The sequence below is a fragment of the Lygodium microphyllum genome, chromosome 16 (assembly GCF_053477565.2).
Source record: "Lygodium microphyllum isolate KBCC chromosome 16, Lygodium_microphyllum_v1.1.10, whole genome shotgun sequence".
NCBI lineage: Eukaryota > Viridiplantae > Streptophyta > Polypodiopsida > Schizaeales > Lygodiaceae > Lygodium > Lygodium microphyllum.
In genome coordinates, this window is record NC_141150.1 from 125,659,524 (window position 1) to 125,676,663 (window position 17,140).

At 38.8% G+C, this 17,140-nt stretch overlaps 1 protein-coding gene across 8 annotated transcripts; it reads left to right on the forward strand.

The window, feature by feature from the left end:
* The first annotated feature begins 13,359 nt into the window (after positions 1-13,359).
* Positions 13,360-16,877, forward strand: LOC148023395 (uncharacterized). 8 transcript variants are annotated; one of them, XM_087695217.1, is made up of 8 exons: positions 13,360-13,813; positions 15,120-15,183; positions 15,315-15,407; positions 15,505-15,594; positions 15,681-16,097; positions 16,198-16,275; positions 16,357-16,416; positions 16,678-16,877. In XM_087695217.1, the coding sequence occupies exons 1-3, from the start codon at positions 13,571-13,573 to the stop codon at positions 15,317-15,319; spliced, it is 312 nt and encodes a 103-aa protein (XP_087551343.1). In that variant the 5' UTR covers positions 13,360-13,570; the 3' UTR covers positions 15,320-15,407; positions 15,505-15,594; positions 15,681-16,097; positions 16,198-16,275; positions 16,357-16,416; positions 16,678-16,877. The 8 variants fall into 8 exon arrangements, with proteins under 8 accessions (XP_087551343.1, XP_087551337.1, XP_087551341.1 ...); XM_087695211.1 differs by lacking the exon at positions 15,120-15,183; XM_087695215.1 differs by lacking the exon at positions 15,120-15,183 and having other exon boundaries at positions 16,198-16,246.
* The last annotated feature ends 263 nt before the right edge of the window (positions 16,878-17,140 follow it).

The following is a 17,140-nucleotide window of genomic DNA, read 5'->3' on the forward strand; positions in this document are numbered from 1 at the left end:
TCTTGAGTCGTGTATTAAGTTTTAGATAGTAATATTGAATCGTGTATTCATAGAGAGTGAGTCTTGAAATCTAAATCGCTCTTTTTTTATGGTGCAATGCACCAAAAAAAAATCCAGAGAGTGCCTTTGGGTGGCTGGATGCTGGAACAGCATCCAGGCACCCAAAAGCACTCTCTGGATTTTTTTTTTCCCTCTGCGATCGCGTGTATAAGCACGTGTCATCTGTCAAAATCGCGTATATTTGCGCGGATAGTCTGTTAGATTCGCGTGTAAATTTGCAGCAAAACTGCGCAGAACGCATGTATGGGGTCGTGTATTCGCGCGACTGGCTGTCACTGTACACGCGCTTTTACACGCATGTCTCTGGCTGCGATGATACACGCGCTATTACACGGGCCCGACACTTTTTTTCCCAAGTCATTTTGTGCGGCTAGGAGAACGGGTATGAGCCCGATCCCTTGTAGTGAAGATGATGCCTTCATTGGTGGGTAAGCCTCTACCTTTGCATACAATTAAGAATTGAGGGGAAGCAGTGGAATGAGAATACTTATGTGCAATGGTGGAATGAAAATACTTGTGCACAATGGAGTGCTTGAGATGGCAGGCCTCACTATTTATCTATGGATCGATGTGGATTGTTACTCAAAACAAATATTTTCCTCTTTTCATTTTGATTGAATCAAGAGAACATGACTAGTAGTGAGAGGATAGATTTAAAAATGTACTCCTTAACTTATCACAGTGGAACTAATCTTTTGTAGGTGTTGATGCCTATTTGCATGAATAGTAGTGGAGTATAAGAGAAAGAGACTAGTTGATCAATCACAAACCAAAAAAGATTTTGTTTACTAGCTTGATCTAGACCAGAATACTTTGAAGATCTTCCCCTTTCAAGTGATAGCGGCTCTATTTTCATTCATGATTCCTATAATATGTGGTTTATAGAATCTATCATGGGCTTTGGCCAAAGATTGGAGCAACACCAAGAGCTTTTTGAATAGTTGAAAGTAGGGGTCCTATCTTCTTACCTACCCACCATCAAGCTCTAAACCTAGTGTAACAAGGTTGATTCATCGTAATGATCCTAGTAATTGTATTATCTGTAGTGTGAGTTACTATAATTTTATTGATGCCTCATGTTTATCACATTTAGTTTTATTCATGCTATATGATGTTAGTTGATAATAGTGTAGAATAGCACTACAAGTCTGCATCTTCCATGTTATCTCCTTGCAGCTAGTAGATTGGCCTGGCAGTGAGTTTGACTTTAAGGCTAGAAGTGAGGAAGACCCAATGACTTTTGTGCTTCAAGAAGGATAGCTACTCTTAGATATACTTGCCATCAACAAACTAGAGGCACAAGATCTGAGTGCTTGTCTTGCAGTAGTGAAAGCAACATCATTGGGCAGTCTAGTCAACTTCTTTTAAGTCTATTATAAACATTATCATGGATATTTTTGTCCTATGGAGTTGTTAAGAATACCAAGAGTGAGTGAAAGAGCATTTGTGAGAGTTAGCATGGACTTGTTATGTTGTTGTTGGATTAATAGGTGATATATGCATCTCTCTATATGAATTGGTTTTTGTTGTTGCAGTTGGGTACTTTGAGGTTTTGTAATTTTAGCTATTGGTAGAGGTCTACATGGAGGATGAGAAAGTCCTAATGTCTAAATGGTCAATGTTTTGACATGGTAAGGTGTGGTCTATTGTACAAGCTTCCAAATATTCTTATGTAGTGGTGATTGCAAAATTATTAAGATTATGATTCTTTTTTCAAGATTTGGAACCAAAACACTTTTCTCGTAGTGTGAGACTTTCACCTTTCCTTTGAAGATTTTCTAACAATGAAATTGTTATTGATAGGCATGTGCCAACTCACTTGATACTCCAATCACAGATGAAGACATACTAAAGACAAGCACACATGTTGTTAGCTGGAAGATATGAATACATATGACTAGTGCCCACTTGAATTGAAGCTCAAAACTTTGAGGATTTGTAATTTTAGTTTCTGAAAGCAGGAAGAGTGTAACGTGTCTACTAGTATCATCCAGGACACGTCTTAGCAATCCATTGGAAAGGATGTCTAGAAAGCTCCGCCCGACACTCCCATGGAATGTTACGGGGTTTGTGATCTAGGGCTTTCCGCATCTGCCATGTAGTGGAAGTATTCTGGCCATTCCCACTTAGGATCGATCGAAATTTGGGTTTTCCTGATTGGTCATTTCCTAACAGCAACTAGCGTCGGACCCAAGCGAACTACTTTACGCAGAAACGCCAGGTCCGAAGCGGATTCACACCGCACTTGGTTCAAAGACAATGGGAAACAAAAGGAATGCAAAGATCAACCTCTCTGCCATAAGGCATACTCCCATTCCGTTCCCCTAAAACAACGTAAATCAGTTAAGGCATAACTCTAGGTCAACGCTTTTGTTGTTCGTGTCCTTTGACGATCATCCTGCTGTTCTTCGAGATTTGAGAAAAGTTCCTGGCCAATCGGGACCACCCAACCGTAGGATGGACCCATGGCCCATCCTCTGCACTTTCCTCGGTTTGTTTTAGTTAGGTAATTATCTAACACGTTAGTTGGACATGTAACAATCAGCTTCTTTAATTAAATAGTTAAGCACTAGTTCCTTCACGTAATCTTATCACGTGACATAGAAAAACAATATCAAACAAGTTCTTTATTAACATGTCATCATATTTATCTTTGAATTGCAAGGAGTTCCGTCCGTAGACTTTTCCACAATCAGCCCAAAGGCTATCCAGCAATCCACAGGGATCACTATTCCAAGTTTCCGCCCGTAGACTAGTATGCAGGCCTCGGGATCCAATCCCAAGTCACATTAGCCTCTTGTGCAGGACTCGAAAGGTGAGGGATTTACGGTCGGAGCCCCCTTGGCACCCAAGCGTCCTCCTGCTCCAAGTAGTGCTCAACGGAGAGACCTCTTGCGGCGGGTTCGGTCCATGTTCCCGGCGCGGTCAACAACCCCCTTGGTTAGGGTCAGGCAGGTAGTCAGGGGTAACTGAAGCTGCCTCTCCCTTTAGGCCTTCAACCTGAAGTATAGATATTCATTTAATTTGTACTTCATAAATCAAACAGTGCTCTAAAATCTCTAGCAAGCACAAACATATCCATTAATCGATCTTGTTGTTGGCAAACTGTTAAGGAAGGAATCTTTCCTTTTGAATGCATCTAGTACTCGATCCAGGGTACCTTGCAACTTGGGAAGATCCTTTATATTTTGGGTTAGGGCATACCCTATTAACCCAACTTGGTCAACCCTAAAGTTCATTGGATACTTTAGTTTCCGGTTTTTAACCTTCCATACTTAGAAGGATATCAAAGAATGCATCCTTTTGCAAGATAACTTGCGTAAGGATCCGCCATCCTTGTTGAGGGCATTTAACCTTTCTTCTTGTGAATCAATCACAAGACCATATGACTTCATACTTGCTGTGCAAGTCCTGCATCGTAATATACGATGAGCAATCTATTTCAGTCTCTTTAAGTTGATGTTTGTCAGACCTAGGGTCTCCTTTTATTATTTTCTTTAAGAACCTCAGGGAAGACCCTAGTTCTTTTACGTTTACGATTTATTGACCCTACAATCAGGGAAGGTGGGCAAGTATTTAAGGTATATATGTTTCTTGGATTTTAAATCATTCCAATGCATATTTCAGAGTATATGTATTTCTAAGTTTATATTAATTCGGTTAACTTTTAGAAGGTAATATCGACATCACCTTGGCACAATTTGTTATCTATGTGACAATTGATTTTTCAATCCTAAAATTTATTGCTTTGAGGTTAGGTAAATTCAATTAGTCTTCCTTTTTCCTTGCGAACAAAACTCATGCCAGATAAACAATCTTTTCCTTGCTAAAATATGCAGTTAGCAATGATAACTTCCTAGAGTTTAAGAAACATAAGAAACCTTTCATGAATTTCACCTTCTATGATGATTCGTTGTAAAAAGAATAGGGGTTAATGGTGCAAGATGTAGTTTTTATACCTTCACGATTTAACCGAAATATACTACTATAGTGGGTAGATAATCTTGCTCGTAATTCATTTCAATGCATAATGCTATTTGAAGGAAAAATATGTTTTATAATTTATCCATTTTGCATGTTCAACTAAACTAAATTCCTTCCTCGTAAATAACTAGGACAAAATATATCTTATCCCTAACAATTCATCTTGCATGATTGAATTAAAACCGATATAAAACCAAGAAGGAAAAACCTGGTTTTGAGGTGAGATATCCACATGGATACCAGGAGATGACTCTCCTGTAGCTACTCCTTGGACTTTCTTAGGCGGCATCATAGTTGTAATCCTTCGAACGTGAAGGCAGCTTTACACTCTTTTTCAGAATTCCACTATCACTTCAATACTCTTCTTCTCTCTTTCAAGGCAAGGAGTCGTTAAGGGATTGACCACGAGAAGGGGGTAATAAGACCTTTAAGGTCTTAGCTTCTTCGGGAGGGAAAGGTTTACAAATCCTAAAAAGGCCCTATAGGGGTATATACACGGTAAAAAGGGTGTGTGTGAGTGTGGTTTCGCAAACATATGAAGGGCCTTGAAAGGGTTTAAAAAAAGGGAAATCTTGAAGGGATTTCTGGACACACGAGGGGTAAGTTCCCAAACCAAGGGGAAAGATGAAGGTGAAAGGGGGTAAAAAGCACAAGAAGGGGATAATAAGTTAAACACGGGGGTTAAGGTGGATAAGACTTTTCAAGCCTTAGTTTTTTGGGGGGGTTCCATCCAAGGGAAGGGGCTTAAGGGAGAAAGGGCTTAAGGCTTATAAAGCACGGAGGGGGGTTAGTGGTTTTTGAGGCCAAGGGGAGTGGGGCTAAGGTGGCTTAAACACGGGGTGGGAGGTTTAGTGGCTCCATGGGAAGGGGTTAAGGGTTTAAAACCGGGGGGGGGGGGGGGGGGTTAAAAGGGTAAAAGGGGATAAAACCAGGAGGGGGTGAAAGGGTAAAAGAAGGGTATAGGAAGGGGGGCTTTTTAGGAGCTATAGAATCTTCCTAAGAAGCTTATGGGAAAAGTTGTGGAAGCCCCACGTGGAAGGAATGGAGGCACAAGAGATAATTTGGCTGCGGTAGTGGCGTCAACAACTTCTTCCAAGGCCTTCAGCAGCAGCGACGCGATGCCTCCTCCTCTCCCAATAGTAGCATTCAGTCTCTCCCTCCCCACTCTCGGCCAACAGAGTAGGGTGTTGGCTCCCTTCTCTAGACTTCTCCAACACGACCTCTCCACGGCCGTCCAAAACTCACACCCTCCTCCCTCTCTCCTTTATGGTAGTTCAGACGTAAAAATTCCCTCTCTTGTTCTATCTCGGCGGCATCACGGCTCTTTTTTTTCCTCCCTCCTAGCTCTCATGGCGAAAGATTTTATAGGGAGAGGGAGGGAATTCCTCCCTCATGGCGTGTCGCCCTGCATGGATGATCTGGATATGCAAGCTCCAACGATGAGCTTGTTATCCTTACTAAATCCTTACTCCCCTCCAGTTCAACCCACCGCCAAGAGAAGAAAAAGAATATTTGATAAAATAAAGCCGCCGAGAGAGGAGAAGATATATTACAAAGAGGGTTACATGGAGGACTAAAGGTAATAGTCTATACCTTGCAACACCTTGATTAAGAGGGTTTGTATACACATTTTGGTAACATAAATATTTGCATATAAAATTCTAGCATCTTAGTCTATACTTAGCCTTGTTTATTTCCTTAAAATCATTATTGTATTGAGTTAGCTTTACATGTTTCCATGTTCTATTGTCTTATTTTATGTTATTTGGTTGACCAAATGCATGAGCATTATCCATGTCTGGTATTTATAGCAACTTGTTGAGTGTCTGTAGATAGTGGATTGGCTTTCTATTTGAGAGTATGCACAAAGGCAATGTGTGAATGGGGATGCATGGCATGACATCCAATGTCATAGTAAGCTCTTCTTTTGTATGCCATACACTACAAGGGAATAGGGCAATAGCGACGGCCATTTGTGACGCAAAAAGGCGGTGTCGCTAAAAGCGTCGCTATTTGCGTCTCTATTAGCGTCGCTATTTGCATCGCTAATATTAGTGACGCATATATCGACACCAATAGAGACGCATATAGCGACGCTAATAGAGACGCAAATAGCGACGCAAATAGAGACGCAAATAGCGATGTTGGTCTGGGGAAAATTTTTCGAAAACCCGAGCGTAACATTCGTCGAGAGAACATTTGCGAGAAAGAATGAAAGAGAGAGTGAGAGAGCTTAAAGCTTTGTGAGGGAGAGAAAGAGAGAGAGAGAGAGAGAGAGAGAGAGAGAGAGAGAGAGGGAACTCATCACCATGCCGCCGCCGCTATATATGAAGAAGAAAGAGAAGTGTGCAATGGAGAAGGGAGGGAAGGTGCAAAGAGAAGGTACAAAGGGTTTCATCTTCAAGCCTTTGAGGTAGGTACATTGCCTCTTCTTGCTTTATTTTTGTGTTATCTTGTTTTCTTTTTTTGTTTTTCTTTGCAAAGAGATACATGGAAAGAGAGGGAGGGAGGAAAGAAGGGAGAAGAATGAAGGGAGAGAAAGAGAGAAAAAGGTAGAGAAAGGAAATAAAGAGAAAGAGGAAGAGAGAAATGAGAGATGAAGGGAGGGATAGAGGATGAGTGAGAGAAACAACGAGAGAGAGAGGGGGAAAAAACAAAGAGAGAGGAAACAAAGAAAGGGAAATAGAGAGAGGGGGAGAGAAATAGAGAGAGGGAGAGGGGAGGGGGAGAGAAATATAGAGAGGGAGAGGGAAGGAAGAGAGGAGGAGGACGTAGAAAAGAAGGGTGAGGTAAAGAGAGGAAGGAGAGTGAAAAGAAGAGAGAGAGAGAGGGAGAAAGAGAGATAGAGAGAAAAAATAGAGAGCAAGAGAGAGGGAGAGAGAAATAGAAAAACAATGAGAGAATGAGAGAGAAGGTTAATAAAGAAAAGTAAAGGGAGAGGGGGGAGAGAGAGATAAAGAGAGGTGGGGTGACATTTCTTTCAATATCTTTGTTTCTTAAGCTTTTTATTTTCTATATTTGATTGTCTTTGCAATGAGATGAGTCGAGTGAGAGTGGGGAGGGAAGGAGGGAGAGAAATACAGAGAAGAAGGGAGGGGAAGGAAGAGAGAGATGGAGAGAAATAAAAAACAGGAGAGAGAGGGGCTTCATAAAAATTTGTCAAAACCTGAGCATGGCATTTTACAGGTTTGTAAACAAGCAAGAGAGAGAGGGAGAGAGAGGCCGTTCCCACTGCCACCATCCATGAAGAGGGAGGAGACAAGTGTAAAGGAGAAGGAAGGAACACCCGAAATAAGAAAAAAATGAGAGAAGTACGAAGGGATTCTTCTTCAAGCTTTGAGGTAAGTGCATTATCTATTCTCTCTTTGTTTTTCTCTTTTCTTTACTTCTCTCTTTCTTTTTGTTGATGAGTGTATTGAGAGAAGAAGTGAGAGAGATCAACATGTACAAGGGAGATTGAGAGAGAGAGAGATAGAGAGAGAGAGAGAGAGGTCACTGCCACCGCCAATCCACCACAAAAAGAGAGGGGACAACTGCAAAGAAGAAGGAGGGAGCCCGTGAAGGAGAAGAAGAAGAAGGAGAGTAGCGCGAAGGGATTCTTCTTCAAGCTTTAAGGTAAGTGCATTATCTATTCTCTCTTTGTTTTTCTCTTTGAGATAAGTGCATTATCTATTCTCTCTTTGTTTTTCTCTTTGTTCTTCAAGCTTTGAGGTAAGTGCATTATCTCTTCTCTCTTTGTTTTTCTCTTTTCTTTACTTTTCTCTTTCTTTTTGTTGATGAAGAGTGTATAGAGAAAAGAAGTGAGAGAGATCAACATGCGCAAGGAAGATTGAGAGAGAGAGAGAGAGAGGTCACTGCCACCACCAATCCACCACAAAAAGAGAGGGAACAACTGCAAAGAAGAAGGAGGGAACCCGTGAAGGAGAAGAAGAAGAAGAAGAGTAGCGCGAAGGGATTCTTGTTCAAGCTTGAGGTAAGTGCATTATCTATTCTCTCTTTGTTTTTCTCTTTTCTTTACTTCTCTCTTTCTTTTTGTTGATGAAGAGTGTATAGAGAGAAAAAGTGAGAGAGATCAACGTGCGCAAGGGAGATTGAGAGAGAGAGAGAGAGAGAGAGAGAGAGAGAGAGGTCACCGCCACCGCCAATCCACCACAAAAATAGAGGGGACAACTGCAAAGAAGAATGAGGGAACCCATGAAGGAGAAGAAGAAGAAGGAGAGAAGCGTGAAAGGATTCTTCTTCAAGCTTTGAGGTAAATGTATTATATATTCTCTCTTTGTTTTTCTCTTTTATTTACTTCTATTTTTATTTTTGTTGATGAAGAGATGTATAGAGAGAAGAAGGGAGATAAATAAACAAAAGGGAGATTGAGAGAGAGGGAGAGAGAGAGAGAGAGAAGCTGCCATTGCCACTACCATTGCCACCACATCCACTAAAAGAGAGGGGACAACTACAAAGGAGAAGCCAACCTCTGTCTCTTCTCCATCTTGCCCTCCTCGAGCTTGCATGGCAGGCACCAACACAAGGAACTTTCAATCGTTCCCCACATAGGCAATTTGGTGAAATATAGGAAATTCTCCAATATTTCCTATGTAGACAAGTATGTATTCCCCATCTATAACTAGGAAATTGAATTCCCTACATCTTATAATAGGGAATATAAAGCATTCCCTACATTCCTTTGAAAGTCCCTACATTCCCTACATCTTATAATAGGGAATATAGAGCATTCCCCACATTCCTTTGAAAATCCCTACATAAGGAATTATAAGGATGTGATTCCCTACTTTTATGTAATAGGGAATTAAAGGTACAATGAGGATAAGATAAAGATGATGCTTATCACAATTCTCTATTTCTCAATTCTAGTTAATACTGATGGTTTCGAGAAGGTAAGGACAAAGGTGATGATGACTATCACGGTGGTGATGAGGATAAGAAAAATGAAAACAATGAGGAACATATATTTCAATTGCAATTTGAGGCGGCTCTAGTTGACGAGAGAAAGGAAAGGCTTTTGTAAAGATTATTCAACCTTTGTTTTAATTTCATCCACGAGTCCCCCCTTCACACCCAAAGAGACACATGCGTGGACAAAACACAAGATATTACAATTCCACAATGCTCCATGCCAACCATTATCCCCTCCATTCCCATGCAAGCATTCGAGCTTATTTTCTTATAATCACATTTACAACATATGTCATTTCTAGAAATGCCAAGTGATTAAGAGATTATTGTGCAACCATAGCATGTGCCTCTTGTGCTAGTACTTGAGCTTGTAGAAAGTGAATGTGCCTTTGCTACAACTTATACAATACTAAAATTTCTAGCTTTGGGTATATAGCACCTAGCCAAACTTGTTGGTCCCACACCTAGCCCACATACTCGACTAAGGTGACTAGATCAATCTTATTTTTACTTTACTAATATTTAGTATTTATTTATTTTATTTCTATGTTTAACTTTTATTGAGGCCCCATTCCTAGACCACATGGGTAGATATGATGGGTATACAAGAAAGGCTTGGTAAACTAAAATTAATCATGAGTATTTAAATATATTATAGTTGTATTTATAACATTAACATTAACTTCTAAGGGTAACAACTTTGTGCACGCTCTCTCTCTCTCTCTCTCTCTCTCGCTCTCTCTCTCTCTCTCTCTATATATATATATATATACATATATATATATATGTGAGGCTATAATGGAATAATGTCCTAGGTGGTTTGACTTAACATACACGAACAAAGATTTTGTTGTATTATATATCTGTACAACACATATTCCCAAATAAACCTAGGAAAAATGAAGTTTTAAGAGTAATAACTTTGTGCTCTCTCTCTCTCTCTCTATCTCTCTCTCTATGGGGCTATAATGGAATAATGTACTAGGTGGTTTGATTTAACATACATAAGCAAAGATTTTGTTGTATTATATCTGTACAACACATATTCCCAAATAAACCTAGGAAAAATGAAGTCAAAGTGGAAAAATACCCAAAAACTCAACCTTTTTAGTTACTATTGGATTGTTTTTTACACTATTGCAATGAAATGCCTTTTGTGTGTGTGTGTGTGTTTTTGTGTGTGTATGTATACCAATCTTGTAATGTATAACAACCTTCCGTGATGTGTTTTTGAAAGTATCTTCCAATATCATGTGATGTGCTTGAAAGGTGTATACCATGTGAGAGTGAAAAGACTGCAAGGTGTGTAATGGCTCCCAAATGCAATAATGCACTGAAATAAAATATGAGTGTTAGCTACCTAAAATTTGTGCATGTATTTCCTAGAGGGCATCGACATCCTATTGAGGAGGTGGCGTGTGAATGATCAGTGGTCTCTTGATAATGACCAACATGGTCCAAGTATAATGCACAAGCATCATATTGTAGTCCATATCATGCCCTACATAATCCAAGGCATAATCATTCCTATAAGTTGGATGACATTGGGATATGGACTAGCCCTGGAGTAGGTGTTTGAAGTATCATACCAACCATATAGAGAATCCTCATCCCAATCTATAGTAGCATAAATGATGGAATAGGAAGAAATATATGTGATGCCTCTATTATCCCTATTGTCTAGAAATATGCTTTCCAAATGTGTCCAAGTATTCTTGATCCACAAAAGTCTCCCAAAAGCAATAGCACGGTGAAATAAATTTTTGAGTGATGGCTACCTAAATTTATTGCATGTATACGTGTAATACATCATCGTCCTCTTTGCAATAGTAATACCATGGGAGAGGTCAATCGTAAACAAAGTTTCATGTAGATTATGCAAGTTACCTCTTGCTTAAGCATGATGCACCTCAATTCAATGACACCAAAGGGAATCCCCACGTTCTCTCAAAATTCTTGACATGAGAGAATGTAAAAATGTTAGCTCTTGAGATTGGAGGGAGCCTAAAGAAATCGGGTCATCGTTCGTGGACTTGGGGCAAATGAAAAGAAACCAAGCCAAATGTGGTTCATGAATTGGACCGAGACTTGTATGCCTCTACGACCATAAACAAGTGAGGGCTCATAGAGGCTGGCGAGAGTGTAAAGAAGTGGGCAAAGCCATGTTACGATCTCTTTGTGTTTAGACCGTCTGAAACTCATAGGTGCCAATGAGGACAAAGAAACTAGAGCTCCTGGATGCTAGCGAGTGATACAAATAAGTGTGCAAAGCCAAGTCCTGTCTCCAAAGTTGAGCTACTGTGTTGGTATGGCTGGAATGGCGGAGCAGATGCCAAAGGAAATGCAACTGCCTAAGGGTGAGTGGTTATGTGGTCCATTATAAAATAACACTTACCCTGTGTGGGCACCCTTTTGGATGCCTGGCTATTGGGATATATGGATCGTGATGGTGGATGTGTGTAATGCTTGAAAACCTGGAGCGAGCTAAAAGAATTCGGGCCCATGGATCACTCGCTCTTCCTCCATCTTGACCAAGCCACGCACGGAGCCATAAGTGAGGAGTCAAGTAGACTGGATGGAGTAGTGGGGGCCCCCTCACAACACCAAGCCATGCAGTACGTCACGAGCAACCACACCAAAATCTGACGCTCAGGCTACGGTAGCATCTCCATTATGTTCTTAGCGAACATGATTGTGCATCAATGATGATGTGGATATGCATTAACATGTATTTTTGTGCATGTGGTAATTTGATGTGTCAATGTATGTTTATGGATTTGGTTACCTTGTGATTTTGAGTTTAGTTTTATACATGAGTGAAGAAGTGCTATGAAAACACACGCTTTCTATGTGTGTGTGTGTGTGTGTGTGTACTAGGCACTCCATGCCTAGCTCCCGGTGCTTCGCGCCGGGAGAGAGAGAGAGAGGGGGGTGACACGTGGTGATAAGGGGGGTGAACAACAAACTCTAGACCACTTACTATATAGAAAGTTCACACTATAACTAGGAAGAATAGCAACCAAACTAGGAAAAATGCAACAAACTCTAGTCAATTACATAAATTGAGATTTACAACATCATATGCTAGGTAGCCTTAGATCCGAACTCTTATTTGTTGTCATGAGTGGGTTACAGTAATTAATGTTGTCATCCAATTCCTCTACTAAAGATAATAACATGAACCCTCAGATAGCTTGGTGATCATTGGATAAGTGTCTAAGTAATAATTGTGACATAGATTAGATTACCCTATGTAATGCATTTTGTGTCAAGTTGAGTAATCTATAATATAAAGCATCATTAATTGGTGACTTGGAGAGTTATTTTATGAGCAGATAATGATGTACATCAAGGTGTTTATGCTATCATGGAATTAATAAGACTAGCATCCACAAATGCTAATGTAGAGATAGATGTGATTATTGAGGAAGAGTTAAACATGCTCTAATGGCAATTAGTTGAATATGTGAGTCTCAAGATCAAGTGGCTAACCTTAATAGAAACGTGGCTAAGCCTTGAACTAATCATTTGGTGCAAGAAGCAGGCATCACCTCAAAGGATTATCATTTTTCCCCCCCAAGCATTTTAATCTATTGTTTTGAAAGGCTCTAAAACTCTATGGGATATCAGCTACAAATGGGGACTCGTAAATGGAGGAGCCTTATATTGCTACTATACAAAACTAGCATGCTTAGGTAATGATTTGCCTTACTTGTTCAAGCTTTAAAATTTTAACCCAAGTTAGTTGGCATCATAATTAATATTCTACATTTTTCTTTATCTTTACTAATCAGTAATCGAGAATGCATGGCTATGATTTCTCCCCCTTTTCCCATAACAAAATGACAATGGTCTAGCTAGAAAGCATGGCACACACTTTTCTCTTTTGTATTCCCTCTTAAAAATATGTATGTTTCTCTATTTATATTTAGTTTCTTCTAAATTTATTTATAGTTATGTTGATTTTTTTATTGATCACATTGATTTAAAGGACTTCCTTTACTTGTTCAAAATAAATCAATTAGTTATATTGTAGATGACCATCCCCTGTTTTCTCCTCCATCTCTAGAACCTGTGACCTTCGTGCTTGAAGCACGATGCTCTAACCCAACTAAAGGAGTAGCTGTCTTGGTGAGGCGCAGTCTGTCGCATTGAGAACAACACTAGCCGGTAGGTGACCTTTTCCAAACACTGCACTCGTGCCTTCAAGAAAGCCTATGAGCAGCCCTCAAATTTGAAGGGCTACCCAACTTTTCATTTAGAAGGTCTTAGAGGACCTCTTCTTTTCTTTTTAAAGAGTTTGGAAGGGCATATAACTATTTTTCTAAAATTCTTACCTTTCTTTTGAAGGGTAATATATATATCACCCTTATCTAGAAGGGCAAAACCCCCTTTGAAGGGTGTTGCAACCTTCAAATTTTAGGCCTGCCTACGAGCTCTCTGTTCTTTGTGAAGCACAGGTGGCGGTCATCATCTTCTCCTCCACCAACAGGATGTATGAGTATGCAACACCACAGGCCCTGATGGCTATGGACAAAGCCCGGATGGTTTCGGCCCAGATGCTTTTGCATTAGACCCTGGTGTTGGCAATCCGGGTCTGCCCTACGGACGCTCGATGGCAGTCATCACTGCTGCTTCTCAAAGCTATGGCGGGCCTTCCAGCTATGGATCTGGTCAAAGTTACGGCACTAGCACATATGCCAATACTGGCCAAGTCCCTCCCCTCAGGCACATGAAGTGGCAGAGAAGGCACATGCTATCATGGTCCTGCCATCTCGATGTGGTGGAAGAAACAACGTTAGCTGCGGACGCGCAGATCGCTCAGCTCCTGCAATGGAAGCCTCTCCAGGAAGTCGAGGTTTGTGCAATCTTTCCCTGCCTCATCCTTCTGCATCATCGTCCTTCTGCATCATGGTCCTGCCACTCGATGTGGTGGAAGAAACAGCATCAGTTGCGGAATAGTGTGTATCCCGGTCCTATGTGGTGGAAGAAACAATGTTAGCTACAGAATAGTCTTTGCTCCCAGTCTGCATCGTAAAAATTTCCATCGTTTGGTCACATCAACGTAAATCTTAGCTCTTATAGATTCCATTGAGGGAATCTAACATTTTTAAGCGACTCTGACGAATGAGACGAGCATCTGTGCATCAGGGGCAAAGACCTAATCGAGTCTTTGTGAAATTTGCTCCCGCTTTTGCTTAAGGTAGCTGATATGTCGTAAGGCAATTTGTTGAATTTGTTTTTTTTTTTTAAAGATATAGTGTATGCGACAATTGCACATGGAGATGCTTGCATTTTGCCTCCATAAATGCTATCAAAACACTAAGCTGTACCATCTGCAATAGGAAGAGTTGCTCAAAAACATCTATTATTGTGGTAGATACTGTGTGACCACAATTAGATTTCTCTGCAAACCTGTTTGTCAATGTGAATGCTTTGTGACAATAACACTTAGTTGCTTGATGGGCTCAATGCCAATCAGATCTATGCTAAAACTATTGGAGACTGAAGTCCCACAGTTGGTAAGTTCTTGGTTTGCTTCTGCAAAGCTCATTATTAGCTTTGAGCAAGCAAACCTTGGCAACATTTGACTCTTTATTGTTTGCCTTATAAAGGGATTCTGTAATGCTTGAGTCAGTTTCATAGTATTTTGGTTTTCTTGGCGTACTCATAGGTTACAGCTAAGCCTGTATGAAATGACATTGTCACAGGATTACATGTCATGATGTCGAGTGACCATAGCTGTCAGGTTTTATTTGTTTCAACTGTGAACATGAGAAGGATTAGCTATATAGTTTATCATCCACTTTCTTTGGCTCCCTTTTCATATACTCTCTTATGCTTGTACTTTACTGCTATAAGGGCAATGACCAGTAACTTTGGTTGTTGAGGTGACCTTAACATATCTAGACCTTGTTTGTCCTTGTCTAGTCTTTAGAACTAAGTATACATTCCATCTATGTGCGAATTGGTTTTAACACTTGGAAATTGTAAGCTTAGTTTGTTGTCTTTCAGATGCTCTACCTGCTTTTTACTTCCTTCTCTACAAGGACCCAATTCATGAGTGCTTTGATTTTACCATGATGCTTGTACTTTGATCAAACATGTATACAATAGAACATCTCAACACATTTTTGATGCGTTTTTAAACATAAAGCTTACAGTTTTGGCAGAAAATGGATGTTTACATGGTGCAAACTCCCTCAAGCATGTATTTTGGTTATAAAGGTCTCTCTTCTCCTCTTTCTTCCTCCGTTCCTCGTCTCCCTCCTGTTCAACATGCATCACACTATTCAACAATAAGTGTAGGATTGGTTCTTTTTCTTCCATACTCATTTAGGGGTGTCTATTGATGGCAGAGTGAACCATATGTTGCTACTATTGATTCTAATCAACTTGATGTATACATTCCTAGCATGGATGATATTGCAAATGAACAAGGTTTGGAAAAGGTATCTTATAATCTTATATGTTTATCATTTTTGTACTTGATTCCATATATTTTGGAGACATTTGATGTATACACATGATCTTATTTTGTTGATGTAGCCTCTTGAAGAAAGTAGCTCCTTTGAAGTGTTAACTATATATAGTTAACATGAAGGACAACAATACAAGCAAACAGATTTATCATTGTAGGTAATGCTTTTAAGCTCATATCTAATAAATTTCTTTGAGAACGTCTCTTATACAGATGCTTATACATTAACTTTCATTTTCCATAGATGAATATGTTCGTGGAGGAAGAAAAGAGCTTTGAAGAATTTCAATGTTATACATCCGATGAGGTTCTTTGCTTTATATTAAATTTAAGATTGACCATATGATTCATGTTCTTAACAGTATCTTATCCTTTACATGTTTAAAATGTAGGATGTTAAAAATGAATATGAGACACTTGATATGGAAAATTGTGTCAGCTTTTCAAAGTTATTGTCACAGGGTTTAGACAAAATAATGTACTCAATTAAACGTCAAGAAACTCTAGAACAAAGCATCCATAGTTCAAGCAATGATAAGGTATGTAACTTTTTTTTCTATATAAATCTTTTTAATGTGATTACTAATTTTAGTTTTGAATATAGGCTAATCCAGATGATGACATTAATGAAACATCTCGAAAAAGTCAAAGAAAGAGGAAGGTATTTGATGTATGTTTGTGAGAGAACAATAGCATCATAGTTTAGTGAATAACTAAAGATATGATTTATTACATAACTATTTATTTTAAGTGTTGACTAGGCAAGTGAGAAGATAAAGGATCTTTTGCAACAAAGGAGCATGAAATGAGGTACCAATATCAACGAAAAAGAACTAAAGGTGCTAGATGTAAATGTTTATATTTTTGTTTATGTCATATATGAAAAGCATAATCTAATTTTTTTATTTTATTTGAATTAGAAATTTAAAGATCTCCCAAACCAAGGCATTGAGATTAACATTTCAAATAATACTCAAAGGGTAATTTTATTGTTAATTTATATTTTAATCAGATATATATAATTGTAGTCATGTAGTTCAATTTGTAGCTTTGAGATTAACATTTTAAATGATGTTTAAAGAGTAGCTTTATAGTTTATATATATATATATATATATATATATATATATATATATAAGCCATGTAGTTAAATTTATGGCTTTTCATATTATAATTCATGTCATTTAATTATCTATACATAGTATAATAAGTTACTTATTCTCTTTTTGTTATTCAATGCAGGTTAATATGACAAAGAGAACATAGAAACCATACTTTTAAAGTATCTTGGTATGCCTACAATTCATGATATATACTTTTCTTGGCTACTAGGAAATGGCAAAGTTGTATTAAACAAAAATAGCAATGTGCCTAGTCTAGATGATGTGGAAGTTTTAGCATAACTTTTACTTTGAGTTAAGAATTTATTGCTTTTCAACATATTGGAGATTTGAGGGATTACTCAAACACTTATTACTTTGCAACATATTGGAGATTTAAGGGATAAAACAATCACGACACACATGTTGCTTAATTAGTTTTTAGTTCTATGCTCCTTTAAAAGTATTTTCATTTTTCTTTTGGTTGCTAGAAGTAGATGTTGATGTCTTAATTTGTTTAATCTATTTTGATCATTAGATGTATATTATTGATCCTTACTTAGAAATGATGACATTCTCTATATAATTTTCTAGTTAAAAATTTA